The sequence below is a fragment of the Callospermophilus lateralis genome, chromosome 3 (assembly GCF_048772815.1).
Source record: "Callospermophilus lateralis isolate mCalLat2 chromosome 3, mCalLat2.hap1, whole genome shotgun sequence".
In the NCBI taxonomy this organism is placed as follows: Eukaryota; Metazoa; Chordata; class Mammalia; order Rodentia; family Sciuridae; genus Callospermophilus; species Callospermophilus lateralis.
The window spans coordinates 168,936,781-168,960,893 of NC_135307.1; the positions used below are offsets into that span (position 1 = coordinate 168,936,781).

General features: G+C 39.1%; 1 protein-coding gene and 1 non-coding gene across 2 annotated transcripts; both read left to right on the forward strand.

Moving 5' to 3' along the window:
- The first annotated feature begins 653 nt into the window (after window positions 1-653).
- On the forward strand, window positions 654-7,379 carry Tmem230 (transmembrane protein 230). Its single transcript, XM_076851565.2, has 4 exons — window positions 654-783; window positions 3,169-3,289; window positions 4,528-4,650; window positions 6,281-7,379. The coding sequence occupies exons 2-4, from the start codon at window positions 3,191-3,193 to the stop codon at window positions 6,419-6,421; spliced, it is 363 nt and encodes a 120-aa protein (XP_076707680.1). The 5' UTR covers window positions 654-783; window positions 3,169-3,190; the 3' UTR covers window positions 6,422-7,379.
- LOC143396144 (small nucleolar RNA U6-53/MBII-28) lies at window positions 4,748-4,857 on the forward strand. Its single transcript, XR_013091019.1, has one exon. It is a non-coding gene; the product is annotated as a small nucleolar RNA U6-53/MBII-28 (small nucleolar RNA).
- Window positions 7,380-24,113: the final 16,734 nt, after the last annotated feature.

Genomic DNA, 24,113 nt, shown 5'->3' on the forward strand with positions numbered 1-24,113 from the left:
TTCACTACCTACTCTGCTAGTACATGGGGAAGGAAATAGGCTGCAAAGGTGTCTGAAACTTTGGCGGGGGTGGGGGGGGTGGAAATATTTAATTAGACTGGTCACACACAGTTCCAGGACTGTAAAATTTGTCTGAATTCATCCAATTGTACTTCACCATGTGTAAGTTGTACGTTAGTAGGCCTTATTTCAAAAAGCTTTACATGGTGGAGCTTGTGGGCCGGCCATTTACCAGGGCGAAGCTTTACTGGCCAAGGGAGGGAAAGGGCACAAGAATAGATCTGCTTAGAGTGCAATGGTAGTCTGCGTCCCTTGAGCACTGAATTGAGATCTGGGTACACTGAAGTCCTGGGCTTATGTCCCCTGGGGACTCCACTGGCTCCGGGGTTCAAGAAAGGAATCACTGCAGCCTTATCCGGGCCCCTACTGTGACTCAGGTGGGCGGGGCCCTATGTACTCTCGCCTGCCACTCTGACGGTGGCCGCGGGCTGACCAGGTCGCAGCAGCTTCCAACACCATCACGATACGCCCGGACAAGCCCCAGCGCTTGCTGCAAGATGACTTCTCCCGCCAAGGGCTATCCTGGGCGCGCCCAGGAAGCGGGTGAGAAGTCGCTCTTGGTGACGCAAGTTCCGGCGCGCCTTCATCCGCACGCCACTTCCGGCGGCGAGCTGGTACTTGCTAGGTCGGCGGTTAGGTTGGCTGTGCCATGAGGCCTGGGACTCCTCGGCTGGTAGCCGTGGGCGAGTTCCTCTCTAGCTCCAGTCTTAGCGCAGTGCTCCGGTAAGACATGCGTGGGTTGGGGCGGGGCGGGAGCTTCGCACCCCCTCGCTCCAAGCCAATGTTCCCGCCTGAAGCAAACTGGAGTTCTCTGCCGGAGTCCTAGATGTGAAGCGTTCGCTTGCTTCGCACGGTTGGCCTCTTTCCAGAAACTAGTTTTGTTTGCTTTTGGTCTAAATGTGGGTCGGCTTTTCCTTGCGTGGCGACGTCCGGAGACGGGCAGGAAAATAAGGATAAAGGAGCGTAATGTCAGGCACTGGGCTTTACTGATGCTCTTATTAACACTCAGGCTGAGGGAATTTGGAGGTTGCGGTGGAGATGGTTAAAAGCCTGTTAGAAACCTTGAGACTTTGAAAATATTCTGTCAACTTTTTTCTTTTTATCTTTACCATGAATAAGTTAATGAAAATAAGCTAGAATAGATAGTAAAATGACCAAGATGGGCCCCATTCAACCACACCTGGAGGCTAAGTGGTAGACCTACTAATGAGCAGCACCTTCAAAGCCTGTTTCAAATGTAAAAGACCTTGAGGCTCATCTTTGGGAACACCTCCAGCTAATTCCTTTGTCCCAGAGGCGGAGAATGGAAGATGGGGGTGAGCACAGATGAAGTTAGTAGGAAGGATGGCTCATGGGAAGGCAATGGAAGTGAACTGGATGGTCTATTTTACATAGATTTTGTTCCACGCTCTGCCCAAATCAATATATAAACTCCTAAGCTGGCACACCAAAATGTTTTTCTGTTATCAGTCCCCCTCTGGCTTGGCGGGAGTTCTATCTCTTATTGCTTAAATAGATCCTACTCTGTTTACCCTTCCCTTCCGTGATTGTGGATTTTAGTCTTCAAAATTTGGGAGACAAGAACCCAGAAGAAATTGGTGAAGTGGGCAATTTAGTCTCATCTCAAAACTCTGGTTTCATAAGCATTTGTCTCCCCTCTCCTTCTCACACCTTGTGGGTTTTTGTTATATGCAAGTGTGTGAATAATTAATGGAGAATAATTTTTTTTAAAGAAAGGATTATACGAATCGGGTATAGTCAAATGCCCTCAAAACTAACACACATTGGTAGTTTGAACTTTAAGTTTTATAGAATTAGCTTTAATTAATCGATACACTAATAACCTAATATTTAATGCACCTTGTTCTAACTCCCCTGATTACTCCAACCCCCCTTACTTGGGATTGAATCCAGGGCCTAGTATGTGATAGGTGGGCTGGTAACACTGAGGTACATCCCCATCCCTCTGACCCTTTTAGAAAAGCATAATGGGTTAGCATTACTTGTATTTTTTTCAATACTTGATTATTGAACTAGTAAATAAAAATGACAGGATTAGCACCAGTTCTTTCATAATGCTGTTACTTTAAGTCGACTGTAATAATTAGTCAAGTTTTGGTCAAATATGTATACAGCATTTAGAGATGAGCCTGACACCTAACCAAGGCTAAGTAAATGGTAACTGCCACATGATAAATTATAATCATAATTTACTAAATGTCACATGGAGAAAGGCCAGTCTGTTCTGTTGCCCTTGTTGAAATACGTAAGTTTCTCAGATGCTTTTGAATTTAAATTTACTTGTTCACATACCTTGGTGACTTTATGGAGAAAAAGTGTACAGATTTCAGATTTTTAAAATTTAAATGTCATTGCTTTTAAGTCTTATCCACTTTCAAACAGACAATATAGGAATGATTTCATTACTGCCGTCTTCAAATATTTTGGACAATAAGCCAGACTTTTAATTCAGGTTTGTTTAATTCAATATTTTTAGGTAGCCACACAGCCCAGAAAATGGAATCACAACTTATCAGTGTTTGGAGTGGAACGGAGAGGGGTATATTAAAGGCACTGGTGTAGTACTAATAGCCAAGAGGTTATCTAAATGTATAAGAATGCATTAAAAGGGTGATATCATCCAACAAGGGGAAATAAACAAAATGCTGATGTGAGTGTATTCCATTTCCCACCCTCTTTTCCTTCCTTGGTAAATAAGAAAACATACACTTGAGTGTATGTTTCTAAGCTGTGGTAGGGGGCAAGAAGTACTTCTTTAGCATCAAGTGCACCTAAATTTAAGTCCCTCTTCCAGCTACTCTCTGGTGACTTTGGAAGAATTAGAGAACACTGATGGTAAGGTAAACTGGAATTTGGTTCTTGGTGAATGTCCTGGTTCTCATTCTATGAGGACAAACCAAATTAAATACGTACTGAGGTTTTTTGCACTGTGTCAAAGGAATATCAGGTTTTAAGACCAATGAAGCCTAAATCATCAGTTGCAATGTGATATGGCAGCCCAGAAATCCAGTAGATAGAATCTGAAGTTGGCTCTAATGTATTATCATCACCTACAGACAGTAACACTTTTTTTCATTGTTGTTTTAGACTGTAGCTGTGTCCGTGTGTTATGATGCCGTCTCGTACTAATCTGGCTACTGGAATCCCCAGTAGTAAAGTAAAATACTCAAGGCTCTCCAGCACAGATGATGGCTACATTGACCTTCAGGTAAATGCAGAAGGGAAGTGACAAGATTGGTGACTATTCTGATGAGTTAGCAGGAAGACCTTCATGGTGGAAGTTTTGCTAATTGTCCCTGAGGATTGGAATGAACAGTGAGAAGTAAACTCATTTCTGAGACTCTTAGCCCTAGCTTGCTGAAGCAAACCTTGGCAGGGCAGTTTCAAACCAATTCCAATATTATCTATTTCTTTAGGACTCTGGCATTACAATTACATTTTTTTTTTTAAGAGTCCTATAGTTGCCTATAGTTGTACACTTTATTTAGTTTGTCCAAAAATAATCAGATTTTAAGTGGATTTGTGTTAAGGCTTGTTTATTTACTCTTTAGTCAAAGTCAGTTCATCTTTTAAGGGAGAAACTAACTGCTGAAGCCAGCAGATTGTGGGAATCTTCATTCTTTCCTGATGTCATGAGATCCAATTTATTAAAGGTATTCTTTGATAAACAGTAAGTAAAACAGAATATTGATAAGTTTATATTCTACCTTGACCATTATCTACAAAATAGTAGCCTATCATCTCTTTTTGCCCACTTCCACTTAAAGTAGAATGTTCTAGATAAAACTAGAAATAACAGGAACCCATCCTTTTAAATATAAATAAATCAATTATTGTTTGTACTCTCTGGACCCATACTTAAAGGACAGATAAAAATAGATCTGGGAAGCTTCCAGCCAGTTAGCTCAGATTCAACTGTGAGCCAAACATTAGAAAGTTTGTGTGTGAATCTTAAGCTTGAATTGAACTGTTTGAGTGGTAATGCCTTACAAAAAAAAAACTGGAATTTTCTGTTTCTAAAAACCTTCCAGAGTGTACAGACTTAACTTTGGATGCCAAAAATCTCTTAACTTCTTTACTTTTCCTTAGCATGTTATAAGTTAGTACCTGTGCAAGGCATTTAATAAATGTATGTCTAATGAACAAATAACCATAAAGTAGTTCCTGTTTTTATGTCTTGAAAAAAAAAATTAAGGTACAGTGAATGGTGTGTGGAATTAGTTAAAACTAGAAAATATGACATTTCATTGGAATTCCTTTGAGTAACCTGTCCTTTCCCTTTCTCTCCCAGAGTTGCACTGGATGGTAGGCCATATTTCAACCACACTTGAAGTATCCACTTTGGTTCTTAATTATCCTCCCTGCTTTAAAGTGTTTTTGCCCAGGTAGCCCTGGTATTTTCATAATGATGATCTTTGTCTTTTTTATTTTTGTTTTCTCTTCCAGTTTAAGAAAAGCCCTCCTAAGATCCCTTATAAGGCCATTGCACTTGCCACTGTGCTGTTTTTGATTGGCGCCTTTCTCATTATCATAGGCTCCCTCCTGCTGTCAGGCTACATTAGCAAAGGGGTAAGCTGATGGGCATGTGGGAATGTGCCATGAGATCTTTAAGACAAGAGCCACAGCTGTAGTTTCTAGCAGAAAGAAGAAAAAGATTTTCTTTTAGTCCCAATGATGAGTTGCCATGCTAATACTGAGCCACCAAGTAGGGCAGTATTGCCCTGGTTTGGGTGCCAATGAGTTTAACAAAACTTCTCAAATGGAAACCTGAGGGACATGTTAAAAAAATATTAAAAAATACATACATCCGTATATATATATGTGTGTGTGTGTGTGTGTGTATGTATGTATGTATATATAACATGTATAAAAAATAATAAAACATGTTTTCCTCTGAGCAACAAAGTTTTCCTATATTTCCTGTGAGGTGGGTAGGCAAACTTGGTCACTGAAATATTGAACAATTTGCCCATTGTCATAGTTTGGAACTATGACAAATTATGCATAGCTGAACCTAGCTTCCAAGATTCACTTTTTTTTTTTTTTTTAAAGAGTGAGAGAGAGGAGAGAGAGAGAGTTTTTAATATTTAATTTTTAGCATTTGGCGGACACAACATCTTTATCTGTATGTGGTGCTGAGGATCGAACCCGGGCCGCACGCTTGCCAGGCAAGCGCGCTACCGCTTGAGCCACATCCCAGCCCCCAAGATTCATTTTTGATAAGGGGCTCTAGCTAGAGCAGCATTCTGTCATTGTAGCTTTGCAGCAGTACAGACTTACTGGTGAGTGGGGAGAACCAGTTAATGTATTGGTCTGGTACCACTGAGCCATACATTAGTTTAGTTCCTTTTTATGTTGGGTTTGGTTGGAGTTCCTATTAAGTTTCAGTATACCTTAGAAACCTAAAGTTTTATTTAGTAGCTCTTTCTCTCAGGCTGTCCTCAATACATAGTTGTCCTGAACTGATTCTATGATTCACGTCCATTCTGTTAACACACACAGAGAAAAGCATGGGTTTATTGTGGTATTCTGTACAATTATAAAAAGTAAGAAAGGCACAGCATGTCCAATAGCTATGCAAAGAACAGCAGAGTAAAAGTATGATATGTCCATTTTGGTGGAGTGTTAACACATTTTAAATATATGAAGAGTTATAATAATAACAAATACTTATTATAAAGAGACAGCAGGACAGAGAATATGATGTGTCCACAATTAAGAACTTTTAAAAAGGAGAAGGAGGGGCTGGGGCTCAGTGGTAGCACACTTGCCTGGCATGTGTGAAGCACTGGGTTCAATTCTTAGCACTGCATATGAATAAATAGAATAAAGGTCTATCAACAACTACAAAAATATTTTTAAAAAGAAGAAAGAAATGAGCCGTATATCTGGAATAGAATGGATAATTTTTCTTGTATAGTTTTTGGTACTTTGCAGTTTTCCTTCAGTTGATTGAGTGAGTGAGAAGGGGTCTTGATGTAGCCTAGGTTGGCCTTGAGTTACCTCAGCCTCTGAGCAGCTAGGATTACAAGTATGCCCTGCCTTTCCTTCACTTTATAAACAGGAAGAAAATAAATGTAAATCTTTTCCCTTGTGTACTATTCAAAGAAAATGTTCAGGAAAGTATACAATGCCTGTGTCTTTCACTTAAAATTTATTAACTTGTATAATTCTGATGTTTTCCTTCTTCTGCCACCAGGGGGCAGACCGGGCCGTTCCTGTCCTGATTATTGGCATTCTGGTGTTCCTGCCAGGATTTTACCATCTGCGCATCGCCTACTATGCGTCTAAAGGCTACCGGGGTTACTCCTATGATGACATTCCAGACTTTGATGACTAACACTCACTTCAGCCCTGAGACAAGTCACAGTGGAACTAAACTCAGCTTTAAGATATTGAACAGAAACTATGGCTAAGGGCTGAGGAATTATGCAGTTTGCAGATGTTTGACAAAACAATGGCCAGAGTTTATGGTTCCATCCCAAAAATGTTCATTGAGCTTAATTAGCTAATTAGGAAACTCTGTGTTTTTCATCTGGCCGTGGCAAAACTCAACAAGTTTTTCCACATGAATTTGTATCATGGAAGAATAGCAATGCTAATTGGGAAAACAGGAGATTATCCTGTAGTGGAAAGTGTTACCATCCCCACCCTCTTTATATTGAGCATTTCTTTTAAATAGTCTTCTTTGTCAATTTGTTATTGTAGCAAATGGAAGAGTGTGGTATGTCTAATTTCTTAGTTACTAAGTAATTTATTTTTAAAATATCAAAAGATCTTATCCCCTACACTTAACTCTACTTTCACATTCTGGTGGAAGACCTCCCTAAAACCACATGTTAGTGTGGATCCATCTGTAATATTTTTTTACTTTGTTTCTTAGTGACAGGAACCAGGAATTTTTTGAGCCACAAAGTAAGTTTTCAAAGTATAAGCACTGTCTCTAATAACCAATCCTTGACCAGCTCTGATCTTGTTTCCCAATAGGATGGCCTGCATATAATTTGGGTCATTCTATCCTTTGTAGATCAAGATGTTCTATATATCATGCCTTTAAAGACGGAACTTTTGGCTGTTCCCTAATGAAAAAAAAAAAACAATAAGATAAGTGGTTGCTATTTAGAGTGTATAACTCTATTGGTAGCACCTGGTACTATAGTGTCATTCTGCTGAAGATCTCAAGACTTGGCTTGGATCCCTGGAGGACCACATCCTTAGGTTGATTGTATTTCTTTGCTTGAAAAAGTGACTTATATTCAAAAGAAATTAAAATGTCAGAATCCAAATCCTGGACTAAACATGAGTTAACTTTAGACATAATTCAGAAAACATTTTAATGATTTTATAAAGTACCCAGGAATAACTGTTTTGGGGTAACTGGCATCATGAGTTAGACTCTACTTTCTAGTCATTCATTTACTTTGAGGTTAATAGATTTGAACAACTATAAGCCTGGATGTACCATCAACTGAAATTTTGAAGGCTATGATAGGGCAATTTTGGGGGGAAAGATGAGTTTGGTTTTGGATATGTAAATGTAGATGTCTCCTTGACATCCAGGTGGTGCTGTGGAGACATTAGTTGCAGTACAGTGTGGAGTTCACAAGAGAGCGTTTAAGCTAGAGATAGAAATGTAGGATTCAGTGTTTAGACATTATCTTCAGAACCTGGGGTTGGATGAGATCACGGGTGGAGTGAGTGTACAGACAGAAGATGACTCGGGAATGAGGGCAGCCTCCAAGTTTGGGTGCATTTAGAAATGGGAAAGGAGCCTAGGGAATCTGGTATTCTAAAGTTGTTGGGCCTTGTCAGTGAACATGTGAGATAATATTTATAAAACTTTATGTTGGGCAGTGCTTGCAAAGCTAACACATAGTAGTTTCAGCCAAATTAAATTATTTGGTCTTTTTTTCCTTGTAAGGGGGAAATCAAGATGGAACAGAAAGGTATAAAGTCAAGAGTAAACATTTGCTCTCCAAACTCACCTCCAAAGGTTGTCCAATTAAATTCCTTATATAGTTTACAGAAATGTTCTAAGCATATAAACATGGATACCTTTTTATTTTTTTAATTTGGGCTTCAATTGTATGGCCCTATTTTTTTTTTTTTTTTTTTTCCTATTCTGTTTTGTATAGGTTTCCATGATTTTTTTTTTTTGGAAAGATAAGTTTCCCCCAACCCAAGTGTTGGGGACCAAATCCAGGGCCTCACATGTGCTAGGCAGGCACACCATCACTGAGCCACATACCCACCCCTGGCCACATTATTGTAATTTTCCATTATATGCATGTAGTCTTGGGGCCCCAAGACTTCCTACCTGAAATAGGAATCCCTCTCTGGTGGCCCCCTGAAGGAATAACCTTTGCTGCTCTGTTTGAGCATTCCTGTTACCTCAGTATCTTATTACCCATGTAACTTCTTTGCATTGACAGTAACTATACTGGTGCTTAATAGAGGAGGTCTAAGCCTCCATAATAATGGTGAACATTTCTTGAACCCTTTTCCAGATATTGTGCTAAGTACTCTTCATTATCATTTTAATCCTTGATAAAATCCTGAATTAGGTATGATTCTTACTTAGGCCAAACCTGAATGAATGACTTTAGGGACTGGGCAAATACAGAAAATCAAAGTAGAGGGATAGATTTTAAGAGTAATGGGGACCAAGGTCAAATGTCAAATGGATATCATAAAAGCAGCTCCTCCCATCTTAAGTCTGGTTAAACCAGGTGTTCTAGATTTGTGACAACTATTACACTTCTTATTAGTCATGTCCAGGACTACTTTTTAAACCTTCATTCTGGCTGATGTGGCACCTGTAATTCCAGTGACTGAGCCTGACCTTGAACTTGATCTTCCTCTTTCAAGCACCCACCTACTGGCCCTGTTGCTGGGATTACAGGTGTGGCCCACTGTGCAGGCTGTACTTTGTTCCATTGTGTAAGCAGGTGGACTAATTCTACTCAATTCAGACTTTACTAAATGGTCCTCTGCCAACTGTACTGCAGGCCAGCTGCTCTGCAAACGGTGCTCTCAGGTGAGTGAAAGAGTGAAAGCCTCTTGGCTTTCTGCTCAAGCCAGCAGACCCAGTTCATAGACTACACACACTAGCTGGCATAGGAAGCGTCCCATTAGTGTTACATACCCAGGGAGCCTGATCGTGGGAGAATTAACAGTGCTGACTTACTTGCACCGTCCTGGGGATTGAACCTAGGACTTGCGCATATTGGGCAAGTACTCCACCACAGAGCTATATCCCCAGCCCTTATGTTGGGTTTCTAATAAGGGTTATACGAAGTCAGTGTCCATTGGTTGGCTTGGCCTGTCATCTAAATTCTTATCCTGATACCTTTTTCCTAGATTCAGTCCCAGAGGTATGTAGTTAAATCAGTTTAGTGCATGGGTGGGAAGAGCAGTCTGTAATCATAGTTGGCTGCAGGGTATTGGACTAATTACCTTCGGAGCACAATTTTTATATAAATTGGATGGTGGGGGTGAAATGAAGCAGTTTGTACAGAGAATTTACACATAGTAAGCACCGTGTACATGGAGATGAAGGTCACTCCCTTTGTCTGGGATAAAGGATGTGGGGCCATCCTGAGGAACCTGCCGTTCTAGAAGGACTATACCTTCTGAGTGTTGGCAGAAGGTATAGGTACATGGAGATGGAGGTCACTCCCTTGGTCTGGGATAAAGGATGTGGGGGCCATCCTGAGGAACCTGCCATTCTAGAAGGACTATACCTTCTGAGTGTTCTACAACTACTGGCACTGTTGGAGGAGGTCCAGTCTCAAAGAAAGAAAATGGTGTAGGTGGCACAGGGTACTCTGGCCAGCACTTCTGATATTGGCAGTGAATGTCTTGGGCATCATTACATCTTGGGGTCCGATTTAGTCAGCAGGCCCAAGATACTGCATTTCTAATAAGTCCCCAAGTGATATCCATGCCATTGATCCAGAGACCAGCCCCTGAGCAGCAAGGGACAAGTGTGGGAGTACTGAGGGAGGAATGGTGAAAACAGGGAAGAATAAGCTCCAGGAGAGCAAGTTGGACACTCCTCTGAACCACCTCATTTTCAAGTTCTTCTCCACAGGGCCTTCTCTGCCTTGATGCACAGAGGGACCCAGGCCCAGCAACGTGCTGTCAAAAGGCCAGGGGCTGAAGTATCTTCACAACCTCCAGTAGGCAGTTCTGTCAGTGAAGGGAGTTGAGTTAGCTCCTGCCCCTGGTTCTGGGGTAGTTCTGCCAACAGCTGGTAGTTCTGCCAGTGGTTGTAGAACACTCAGAAGGTATAGTCCTTCTAGATCCACCATTATTCTCTAGCTAGATAATAACATCCAGGGGCCTAAGAAGCTTTGTAGAAAGGGCACAGAAACAATCCAGGAATATTTCGTAAACAAACTTGTGAGCACTGAGAAACCAAACAAGGCCTAAAGAGAGTAGGTCCATGGCAGGAGTGGAGCTTTGGTACCCCAAAGACCTACTGAAAAGAACAATGTGCAATTTATGACCCAATCAGAAGCAGAACATGTTCTTTCCTGTGGTTTCTGTGGAAGGCAGCCTGTTAGCTCTAGAGTTAACCCTAATCCTTGGTGTCCCTTTCTGTCTCCATTCTTTCATTATCAGTATCTTGAGAATAGCCAGCTAGCTAGAAAATGCTTCAATATGAAGGATGAAGTTTTTTGGCCAAGACTTTAATCCCTCCTCTGGGATTAATAGTATCTTCAGAGTTTGCCATGAGGCCCTGGGGTTGAAGTCTCCCTACAGCTAAAACAATGGCAGCAGCCTTATTATGAACAGGCTGGGAGAGTTTGTGACTTAGTGGACCATAGTGAGCATAGGAGCGCCAGGAGTGGTGGTGCATTCCTGTACTAAATTCAAAACCAACCTCAGCAACTTAGTGAGGCACTTACGACTCAGTGAGATCTTGTCTAAATAAAAGAGGGCTGGGATGTGGGATGTGGTTTAGCACCCTTGAGTTCAATTCCTAGTACCAAAAAAAAAAAAAAAGAGAGAGAGAGAGAGAAAGAGCAACCAGAAGGAACCTGGAGCAAGTCAGGCCATGTGTTTTCATATTTGAGATATTGATTTATTTATTTAATGGTGCTGGGAATCAAACCCAGAGCTTTATGCATGCTAAGCAAGTGTTCTACCATTGAGCCACACGCCCAGCCCTGTGATCTATTATTTTAAGACTAGCACAAAGGAGCTTGTTGAGAGCCAAGGTTTCCCATTCTTGGGGTTATCAGATTTATTCCTGAGTTTTTTTTTTTTTTTTTAAGAAATTGGATTGTTTTCTTGGTTTATATTATTATTATTATTTACCTACAGCTTTTCTGAATTTGTTCTTTTCCATATTTTACATTATAATTTGTATTATGAGTATGCATAATCATAATAGTGGGATTTGTTGTTACATATATGTACTTGTACATGATATAACAATATAATTTGATTAGTATCATTCTCAAGTATTTCCTTTTCCACTCCCCTCCTCCCTTTTTTCTCCTGATCTCCCTTTGATTTTCATGAGATCCACCCTACCTCCTTTTCCTTTTTCTGCTCTAGCTTCCAGAAATGACAGAGAACATATAACCCTTGATTTTCTGAGTTTGGCTTATTTTGCTTAAGGTAATGCTCTGTTGCATCCATTTTCCTACAAATTACATGATTTCATATTTCTTTATTGCTGAATAAAACTCCACTGTGTATATATACCATATTTTTAAATCCATTTATCCACTGGTAGACTCCTAGGCTGGTTATGTTGACTATTGTGAATTGTGCTGCTATAAACCTGGTATGCATATGTCACTATAGTATGATGACTTTAATTCTAAATACTGAGTAGTGGTGTGGCTAAATACTGAGGAGTGGTGTGGTTGGGTCATATGATAGGTGACATTCCTAGTCTTTTGGGGAAACTGCATACTGATTTCCATGGTGGCTGTGCTAATTTACAAATCCACCAACAGTGTACAAGTGTTCTTTTTTCTTCACGTTTACTCCAGTATTTATTATTTTTATCATTGTTATCTTACTGTCTTCCTCTTGCAATTCTTCTTCCTCCTCCTCTTTTTTCTCTTCCTGTTCCTTTACTTCATATTGGGATTGAATCCAGGGGTGCTTTACCACTGAGCTGCATTCTTGTACCTTTTTTTTTTTTTTTTTTGTACCAGGGATTGAATTCAGGAGTACTTGACCACTGAGCCACATCCCCAGCCCTGATTTGTATTTTATTTAGAAACAGAGTCTCACTGAATTGCTTAGCACCTCGCAGTTGCTGAGGCTGGCATTGAACTCATGATTCTCCTGTCTCAGCCTCCCAAGCCGCTGGGATTAGAGGCATAGGCTATGTGCCTGGCTGCATCCCTAGATCTTTTTATTTTTTATTTGAAGACAGGGTCTTGCTAAATTGCTGAAACTGGCCTTGAACTTGGGATCCTCCTGCTTGAGTCTCTGGGATTACAGGTGTGTGCCAGTGTGCCTGGCATCTTTTTTTTTTTTTTTTTTTTTCCCTTGCCTGATTGCTCTGGCTGATTGCAGGAATATGAGAAGGGACATCCTTGTTTTGATCTAGATCTTAGAGTAAAGGCTTTCAACTAATCCCCATTGAGTATGATGTTAACTGTGACTTATTGTACATGACCTTTATTGTGTTGAGATACATTTCTTCTGTAACTTAAGATTTTTTTCCTATGATATTGAATTTTGTCAAGTCCCTTTTTCTATCTTTTGAGATAATCATATAATTTTTGTCCCTTTTCCTGTTAATGTGGTGTATCACATTTATTGCTTGCTTATGTCGAATGAGGAATGTCAGAGAATGCCAAATAGTTTTTCTATTTATTGAGAAATGAAACCACACTGAGACCAAAAGAATCGTGGAATTATTTTGACACAATTTCAAAACTCCTGCTCATTCTGAACATTGACTCATGAAGATCTTCTACTGGGTTGTTGTCCTGGGTATTTCCATCTTTCTACCTCTAATAAGAGGTAAAAAAGTAATCTCTCTCCAATAGTCTTATCAGATTCACAGTAAAAGAAGATAATTTGTCTCTGTGCAGAGATTAGGATTTTGCAATCTAGAAAAAAAAATGAGGGAGGCACAAAGTCTGTAAAGTCATATCAGATGTTAGTAGAGTGGACCTACATTTACATATCAAGCCCCAGGTCACTGAAACTTGGAACTGGAGTACTATGAGAACAAAATATCTCTTTATTAAAACAATTCAACTTAAACATTAACTAAAAAAAGTAGGTCACAGAACTTTGAAAGTAGCTCTGCCTTGACACAATTAGATCCCTCACATGTCTTAACTATTATCAGTCACAGCTTTAATCTAACCTTGGTTTTATCTCTAAACTTTGATTTAAAGTTGCGTATTAATTCACCTTGAATCCTTCCTTTAAGTTTATCCATGAAGTATTTTTTGAGTGCCTATTATAGACAAATTGCACTTTGTAGGTATCAAAAAGGAATTATCCACTATGCCATCCTCCAGGAGTTTGCAGCATACTTCAGGAAAATGAGATCCATTTTTGAACTAGATGAACAAATATATTTTAAAAAATCTGAACCAAGGATCAAACCTAGGGCCTTGCTCATGCAAGGCAAGTACCCTACTACTGAGTTACATCTCTAGCCCCCAATATTAGCTTTAACAAAAGATTAATTTTTAAAATGGTTACTCTGATAAGTGGATTGGAGAGGAAATGAGGTTCAGCAGGGGCTGAAAAGATCTGCAAAGGTCTCACTTGAACTAGACCAAATGGACTTAGGCTAGCCCAAGCTGGTAATGGGCGCTGTGATCTGAAGCCTATAGGCTAGGCTGGCATGGGAAGAGTTGGGGACTTGAGTTTGGCTAACTGACAGAGGACTAGGTTGTGACCTGCTAAGGAATGAGGAGCTATGGTAGTTTTCCTTTTAAATGTTTTGTTTTTCCCAAAATTATCAATGTTCTTTTTTTTTAAAGTTCCATGAGGCTTATCCTGAAAATCAGTTATCACATTCAGTCCCTCTTCCCTCTCAGCTCCTCCAGCTAAATTTGTTAGTATTGACTTTGATCTCTCTACATGAAATATTTATATTGCCACTTCATGATTTTTCTGTTAGGCCTTATCAATTGACTTTATCTGGTGGAAGATGGAGATTTAGGTGTTCCCTGATCATCCCCCATTATAGATGCTTCCAGTCCCTCTGTTTTGTCCATATCATGTGTCATTGGGTTGGATTAATATCTATTCTGACATTTCTAAGAATGTATGCACCCTATTCAAACTGAGCCAGGCTGTATGTGATGACTTACTTTTCCTCTTCTGGCACAAATTAATTTTCCATGGAGTTACAAGTCTTATTAGTTCACATGATTTTTCTATTAGAAGCCCAGACTGACTCCCATCTGTACACATCTCCTAGTATTCCATCCATTTCCTCTTTTTTAAAATTTTTTTTTTTAGTTTTACATGGACATGATATCTTCATTTTGTCTATTTTATTTTAATGTGGTGCTGAGGATCAAACCCAGTACATCACATGTGCAAGGCAAGCGCTCTGCCACTGAGCCACAGCCCCAGCCCCCATTTCCTCTTAAAGAACTGTCCATGAGGAAACCTGCTGCCCTGTCCTTTACCTGAGGTGAGAATGTGCTTGCATTGCCTTCCAGCTTCTTGTGTGACTTCTGTGGAGATGTCAGCCACTCTGAATTTTGGCTCTTCCTTTGTTATTTAGCTTGTATTGTGTCTTCGGTGTTCTAAAATTTCACAAATGTGTCTTATTGACCTGTTATTATCTGGCACCCATTGTACATCATGCTATTGTCCATTTCAGGCTGGAAACTCATGTCATTTACTTTTAAGGAATTTTTTGAAATTAATTTCTTTGATAATTTCATTATTTTACATGTCTCTGTTTCCTGTTTTGGGAATTTTTAAAAAGATGTTGGTCATTTTATCTCCTGTTTTCTATATTTTGGTCTTTTTCCCCATATTTTTGTCCTTTGTGAGAAATTTTTTTGTTTTTCCTTCCAACTTTTCTAATGTCCAAGGACTCTCTTACATTTTATACCAATCAGTTTTTACTTTGTAACCTTAACATCTTTTATTATCTCAGTATGTTCTCTTATCAACATAAAATATTCACTTATCAGCACAGCAGTCAGAGTGATCCCTTAAAATATGTCATGTCATTCTTCTCTAAAAGTTTTGCGGTAACTCCACACTGAACTCAGAGGATAAGCCTACATCCCACAGTGGTAGACAGGGCCCACTGTGCTCTCTCCACCCTCACTTCTCTGGCATTATCTGCTCTGCTGCCTCCTCAACACTCTGTTCTAGCCATCCTCGTCTGTGATCCCTAACTTCTGACCTACTCCCATCATAGGACTTCAGCTTTAGTTGTTCCTTCTCTCAAGAATTCTTCCCTTCTTTAAGATTTTGTTCAAATTGCTTATTCTCAGTTAAGGCCTGCCCTGACCTCTTTTATACTGCAAGCTTCCCTCACATCCATCATATCCATCCCTAGAACCAGCACTCTGTCTTCCTTTTGCTCATCTCCTCCTTACCCATTAATAGTATGTCACTTTGTAACATACTACTTAATTTACTTACTTCCTTTTCCATCTTTACTCCAGTTAGAATATGAGTTTACAAGAGCAAACATGTTCCCTTACTCCCTCCCTCCCTCCCTCCCTTCCTCCCTCCCTTCATTTCTGTCTTTCTTTGACTTTATTGGGGTATAACTGACAAATAGAAATTGTGTGGCTTTTTTTTTTTTAATTTTTTTTTCTCTTAGCTGGGCAGAGTGGTGCATGCCTATAATCTCAGTTAGTCAGGAAACTGAAGCAAGAAGATCACAAGTTTGAGGTCAGCCTGGACAACTTAGCAAGACCTTGTCTCAAAAGATAAAAAAGGGCCATGGGTTTGTAGCAGCTCAATTCACAACAGCTAGGCTATGGAGCCAACTTAGGTGCCCTTCAACAGATGAAAGGATAAAGAAAATGTGGTATATATACACAGTGGATTATTACTCAGCCATTAAGAAGAATGGTTTTATGACATTTGCTGGCAAATGGATGGCTCTAAAGACTCTCATGCTAAGTGAAATAAGTCAGTCCCCCAAGCTAAAGATTGAATGTTTTTGCTGATATGTGGAAGCTAAACCACAATAAAGGAGGGGGAGAGAAGTTCACTGGATCAGACAAAGGGGAATCAAGGGAAGGGAAGGGGTATAGGAAAAGGAAAGACAGTGAGTGGAATGAATCTGACATTATTTTCCTATGTGCATATATGAATACATCAGAGTGAATCCCACCATTATGTTTATTCATAAGAATGAGGTCTTAATTAGAATAAGATATATTCCATGCTTGTATAATTATATCAAAATAGATTCTACTATCATGTATAACTAAAAATAACCAATAAAAGGGGCCAGGGATATAGCCCTGTGGTAGAGCACCCCTGGGTTCAATTCCTAATATTAAAAGCAAACAAAAAAACATGACATTTAAGAGGTACTATCCAAGTCAAGAAATCTAACTTGGGTGTCCTGGGGAGACAGAATAGCATTGGCAGCTTAGTGAAAGGTGACATAGTTAATGTGCCCTGAGAACTGCCTGACTTCCTTATGGCTGGGAGGTTATCACAGAGGAATCTTGGGAGAGGATACAGGCAGGTGTGATCTTGGAGAGCCCTTTGTGTCATAGTCAAGAGTCTGGCTTCTAGACCTCTTCCCCAGTTGGAGGTCCTGCCCTTCTCTTCACTCTCGGCTCATCCTTTAAATCTAATAAATGAGACCAGAAAAATTATCACATTTCTTCTCTAACACTAGAAGATTAGAACAGGAAACCCCTGTCTCGACTCCTGACACTGTACAAAAACAGGCTCCTTTGGGTAAAGATTAGAAGCAGCTCCTGAAAAGACTGGAGGAGCACAAAAGGAAGTGGAGCAAGATAATTGGAGAAGAGTTGCTACCAATAACTGGGGAAACTTGCACAAAAAGAAGATGGCTATTTGTGGGACATCAGGACATTGGAGGGGGCAATCTGGTCTTAAAGAATACTTCCAGGATTCATGGAGAGATGCTCTGATAACAGACTATCAAGAATAACTTTATGTGTTAAGCTGAGGTTGTGGCTCAGTGGCAGAGCGCTTGCCTAGCATGTGTGAGGCACTGGGTTCGATCCTCAGCACCATATTAAAAAAAATAATAAGGTATTGTGTCCAGTCCATCCACAACTAAAATATTTTTAAAAAATAACTTCATGTGATAGTGTTTACAAATTGAAATTAATTATTTTTTTATTGTTGTTGTTGTTCTGGGCATTGGATCCAGGGCCTCACACACACTCGGGGTAAGTGTTCTACCATTTGTTTGTTGGTACTGAGGATTGAACTCAGGGGTGCTTTTACCACTGAGATATATCTCCAGTCCTATTTTATTTGCTTAATTTTGAGACAGGGTCTTGCTAATTTGTTGAGAATTTCTCTAAGTTATCAAGGCTGGCTTCGAATTTGCAATCCTCCTGCTCAGCCTCCTGAGTTTCTGGGATTATAGGCATGCACAACCACATCTGACTCCTCTGTTGAGTCAATTTTAGCAATTTGTAGTTTATATTTTAAAAAACTTTTTTGGTTATGTACAGGGTAATCCCAGTGACTTGGGGGTCTAAGGCAGGAGTATTGCAAGTTCCAGGACAGTCTTGGCAATTCAGTGAGGCCCTGTCTCAAAACATAAAGCAAGTGCTGGGGATGTAGCTCAGAGGTAATGCACCTCTGGGTTCAATCCCCAGTACAGAAGGAGAAAATGTATTTTTTCAAAAAATAAAATAATAAAACTGACTCAGAAATGGAAAATCTGAAAAGATTAACTATTCAGATAAATTCTGGGGGGTAGGAAATGGGACACTGAAAATTTTACTGCCCCCAAATTTTCAGTCCCAATTGGAAAATATTGTGAAAAATTTCTAATACACCTTGAAGAAACCTTGTAGGTAGTCTTACATTCTAGAATCTGAAGTGTGAAAAAGAAATTTAGTGGCATTATCATTCATTTTATAAGCCTAGCATAATCCCCATATCAAAGCTTATCCAAATAAGTGTGCAAAAAACATACCCACCAAACACCTATATATTTTGACTTTTAAGATTGTAAATAAGAAGACAATAAAACTCAGCTGTGAATTAAAACAAATAGGCAAAATTAAAGGTATATTAAGAAAATCTGTTTCTGGGCATCCTGGTTTCCATGTCTTGAGCTGCTTTCCTCAGCTACACCTGCCATAAAACCTCATCTTGGACCCAGAGCTATGCTGACCATGGACTGAACCTCTGAAACTGAGGTAGATCTAGAGAAAGCAACAACTGTGTTGAAATAATCCTGTTTAATCAGAAGACAGAGTATATAGATTGGAAATAAAAAGAACTGAGTCTTAGTGCCACCATTTGCTATTGTATCTTTGGAAACTGATAAACCAACCTTAAATCAAATATGGAAATGCAAGAGACCACCAATGCCAAAACAATCCTAAGAAGAACAAAGTTGACTCACATGTCCAGATTTCAAAGCTTTCACAAAGGAAAAATAATCAAGACATTGTGGTACTGGCATAAGAATATCATATAGATCAGAGGAACAGAATTTAGAATCTATAAATAAATCCCTGATGTTATGGTAAAAAGAAAATCTGCTATGAACTTCATTACCCAATAGGTGACAGAGAAAAATCGTAAGACCATCTAGATGAAATTCAGTGTCTAATATTACTTTATTAAAAATAAAGCCTTAGGCAGGGGGTTAGCAATGATGGTGGAATGTGATGGACATCATTATCCAAAGTACATGTATGAAGACATGAATTGGTGGGAGAGAAAGGGAGAAGGGGAATAGCATGGATGGTGAAAGGAGACCCTCATCATTATACAAAATACATGTATGAATATGTGAATTTGGTGTCAACATACCTTATATATAATCAGAGATATGAAAAATTATTATATAATGGTATATTAAGAATCGTGATGCAAAATAAATAAGAAAAAAGATGAATTGGTGTGAACATACTTTATATACAAACATGAAAAATTGTGCTCTATATGTGTAATAAGAATTGTAATGCATTCCACTGTCATGTACTTAAAAAATAAAATCAATTAAAAATAAAGCCCTAGGCAACTTAAAATTGATAGGCCTTAACATCATTGAGAATAGGAGGAATTAATAGCAAATATCATAACAATAAAATGCCATATACATTCCCATTAAAATCAGAAGAAAGTAAAAGTTCAGACATATATCTATCATTCTGGATAAAGAAACCCAGAGTAGGTATGAATCTCATCCCAGACTCAAGTATGAAAGAAATGGTGAATACTTGTTAAAAAATTCCATTGAATTTGAATCATGAGTCACCATTTTCCCAGGTAATGGAAATTTACTCTTGGTCATTATGGGAGTGTTTCTCTTCCTGACAGCTTTACAATCTCATTTGGTGACAATGGTGTCACATAGCATCAAGGACTCTACAGAGGGAAAACATCTGACCCTTAAGTGCCCACACTGGCATTTGCTAATTTGTCTCATCTAGACCTCAGGTGTTGGTGCATACAGGTAGTTGCACTATAGTAGCCTGTAATGTTGTTGCTTATTCTCAGCTGTGAATTTTCTGCAGGTCTACGTCTCAGTCCATTTGGACATGTGAGAGCATTAAGTATTCTTTGTGCTTACTTGGTGGAATTGTTCAAGGATGTTCACTGCCTTTGGGCTCCTTATGGACACATGTTAAATCATTCTGCTGTTCCCAGCCCCATGCTGTGGGGGCTGCCTAGCTATGCCCATACCCTTTTATTTTCCAAAGAATTGGTAGGATCTTGCTGCTTCCCAGATTATACTTAGAATAAGGGTATGGGTTTTTTTAGATTCCAGTTTCCCAGCCTGTCAAGGATATGTCTTATCCTCCTGCTTGAAACTCTCCCCTCCCAACCCCTATTCATGGCAGTGCTTGGGCTTCCAGGGCATAGGGACAAGATGCAGGGACACCCTGCAGGTTTCTTGTTATTTTGGTTTGATTTTTTTTCTTGGTATATATACTGTTTGGTGACACAAGTTTGCCAATCATGACCTTGGATATTGTGCATCATCTAGAAAAGCATCTAAGTGTTTATTTTTGATAATTAACAAACACTTCAGGGATTAGCAGTAGTCCACAGAGTAAACTGGTATATGGACTCAGTCACCTCCTCAACTACTGTACCAAATCTGATAAAGACTTTGGAACTTGACTCCTTTTCCTCCATTCTGCTGTGTCATCCTGTTCCTAAGCCAGTAGACACAGAGCACCCTAGCTGCTGCCAGGCTGGAGAGGAGTCATGAAGTACTAGAAAATAGTGGAAATGAAAAACTTATCAGCTAACATGGCAAGTTTCACTGTTAATACAGAAATGAGAAGTACAAAATTAAGTCATGCACTCAGTGGTTTGTGCCTGTAATCCCAGCTACTCAGGAGGAGGAGGCAGAAGGATCATAAATTTGAGGTCAGCATCAGCAATTTAGCAGACCCTGTCTCAAAATAAAAAATTAAAAGGCTGGGGATCTAACCGTGCTAGAATGCTCTTGGGTTTAATAGTACCACAAAATAAATTCTTATTTATTTCAGGGTGCAATCTATTTACAAGTTATTATTGGTCTCTATTTTTTAGCCAATTTTTCATTTTTTTTTTAATTTTCCATTTTCTTTTTTCATGATACTAAGGATTGAATCAGGGGCCTTCTACTACTGAACTACATCTGTAGCTGTTTTTGCTTTTTATTTTGAGACAGGGTCATACTAAATTTCCCAGACTGTTCTCCAACTTGTGGTTCTCCTACCTCAGAATCCTGAGTAGCAGGGATTACAGGTATGCACCACCATACCCAACTCCAAAAAGATGTTTTTTAAAAGCAGTTAAAACCAAAAAGAGAATTTAGTGGGATGCATCATTACAAAGAACATCAAAATTGAGTGTTTCTACTATAGTAGAAATAACATTTAGTTAACATGTATTTATCTTAATGTTTAATAAAATCTCATTCACAATAGCTATAAAACAAAGTACTTAGGGATTAAATTACTAGGAAGTTATGTGAATATATTTGATTAAAATCTTAAAACCTTGTATGTAAAGAAATATTTTATTGAGCTAGTAAGCCTCTGTTGTAAAGAAATATAAATTCAGTGCTGGGGTTGTGGCTCAGAGGTAGAGCGCTCCCCTAGCATGGGTGAGGCCCTGGGTTCAATCCTCAGCACCACATAAAAGTTAATAAGTAAAATAAATATATTGTGTCCAACTACAACTAAAAAATAATTTAAAAAAAAGAAATATAAATTCATCTAAAATTCAATTCCACTTAATACAATTCACAAAGGAGGAGTAGGAGGGACTTAACAAAGTGAATCTGGAATCTACCTAGAGATCAAGAATATAATTGCCAGAAAAGATTTCAAAGGAGATTTTTTTTTTTTTAAAGAGAGAGAATTTTTAATATTTATTCTTTAGTTTTCGGCGGACACATCTTTGTTTGTATATGTGGTGCTGAGGATCGAACCTGGGCCGCATGTATGCCAGGCTAGCGTGCTACCACTTGAGCCACATCCACAGCCACTCAAAGGAGATTCTTAAGGGTATACTTACTTACTCTGACAGTAAATGGCATTATGAAGTCACAGAAGACAAAACAGTGATTCAGTGGAACAGAAAGAGTATCCAATAAGAAGCCCAAATATCAATAATAATTTAGCATATTATAATTAGGCAATTGAAATCACTAGGGAAAAAAAATCACAGGAAAATGGTGGATTGTTCAATAGGTGGTGTTGGAATAACTGATGAAAAAATGTACTTCCGTAGGAAGAAATGGTAAGGGGCTTTGAACCTGTGATCCTCCTGCCTCAGCCTCCCATACCACTGGGATTATAGGTGTGTGCCACCATGTCTCATGTCTGGCTGACTGACGTTCTTTAAATTCGTTTATTCATTCTCTCAACAAACATTTACTTATATAATAAATAAATAAATAAAACAATAAATAAATAAAAATTAAAAATAGGCCTCTTTTTAAAAGATTGGGTAAAATTTCAAGATGGCGACAGAACATTAAACCTCCAAAGTGTAGGTCCCTATGTGACTACACAGGCCACACGTACTGATACTGGCCCTGACTGTGACCAATTGATATGTTGTTATCTTTTCTTTTCATCTGTGTCAAAAGATTAGTAATTTCCTTACTAATCAGCCCAGATTTTCCTTCCCCAGCACAGTGAGGTTGATGTCTGTGGTCCCCTCATAATGTCATTGCTCAAATATTATCCCCCAATCTCTTTAACCTGATTCTGATTTTTTTCCTCCCTAGTTCCTACCAACATCTATCATATCTTCCTCATTTATATTATTTCTGTATATTCTCCCTACTAGATTGTAATCCACAAGGGCACAGATTTGTGCCTGTTTGGTCACTGTGTGTGCCTGTCAGACACCAGCTGATAAGTAAATGTTTGTTGAGAGAATGAATAAATGAATTTAAAGAACGTCAGTCAGCCAGCCATGAGGCATAGTGGCTCACACCTATAATCCCAGTGGTGTGGGGCGCTGAGGCAGGAGGATCACAGATTCAAAGCCTGCCTCAGCAACTTAGTCCATAAGCAAGCTAGTGAGACCCTATCTCAAAATAAAAAGGGCTGGGGATGTGACTCAGTGGTTAGGCATTCTTGGGTTCAATCCCTGGCACCTAAATAAATAAATAAAAATTAAAAATAGGGCTTGGGTTGTGGCTCAGTGGTAGAGCTCTTGCCTAGCACACATGTGGCACTGGGCTTGATCCTCAGCACCACATAAAAAAACAAACAAAATAAATTTATTAAAAATAAATAAAGAATGTCAGAGAATATGTCAGGCATCTACACATTGGCAGTTCCACCCATCCAACAGTATTTCATGGTTGTCTCCCCAGTCATTGCCTCATACCACCCTCTGGGGTTTAAAAATCAGAGTACAGGATCTGTCCCAGGACACTCCCTGTCCAGTAAAGGGAGCTTGGGCAATGCTTGAAATCCTGACAGCAATTCTGAAACATGATATCAGAGGATGTCATGAAGTTGGGCCCCATAAGGAAAGTATTCTTTTTCTTTTCTTTCTATTTATTTATTTATTTATGATACTGGGGATTGAACTCAGGGGTGTTAGGCACTGAACAACATCCCCAGCCCTTTTTATTTTTTATTTTGAGAGAGAGTCTCACTAAATTGCTGAGGCTGGCTTTGAATTCTCAATCCTACAGTCTCAGCCTCCTGAGCCACTGGGATTACAGGCATGTGCCACCGCACCCAGCTCTTTTATTTTTTAAATCAACTTTACCCAGCACAATTTATGTAACCATTAAACGCACTCATTTTAACTCTACCGCTTGATGCATTTAGATACCTTTATACATCTACATTCTACATGATTTTTTAAAAATTATTGTAAGAAAACATAACATTAAACTTAAGTATTTTTAGTATATAGACCAGTAGTGTTAACTATATTCAAACTGTTATGCAGCATCTTCAAAACTTTTTAATCTTGCAAAACAAACTCTATACTCAGGAAACATTAATTCCCTCTTCTCCCCACCCCCAGAGGAAGAGTTTCTTTTTGATTCATCCTTATAAATGGAGCATTCAGGATATTTAAAGAACTCCTTAAAATGACCTCAAAATAGGGCCACTTCCAAAAAGGGCCTATGAATCATTCAGAACTCTGAAGAGTGCAAATTAAAAAAAAAAAAAAAAAAAAAAAAATTCCACTCAAGTCAGCTAGAGAGTTTAAGAGAATTTGGAGACTCCTATACCTGAATAGTCCTATCCAGGGCTCAAATGTTGTCACCGGGCCCAGCTTCTCATTATGACTCAGCTGACTACAGATGTTTTCTCCTTTCCTGTGCAAGTTGGGAATAGCACCAGTGGCTATGGGCTAGGTCCTTCCTGTTTCACAGACTTCTCTCTTTGGGGCTTCCA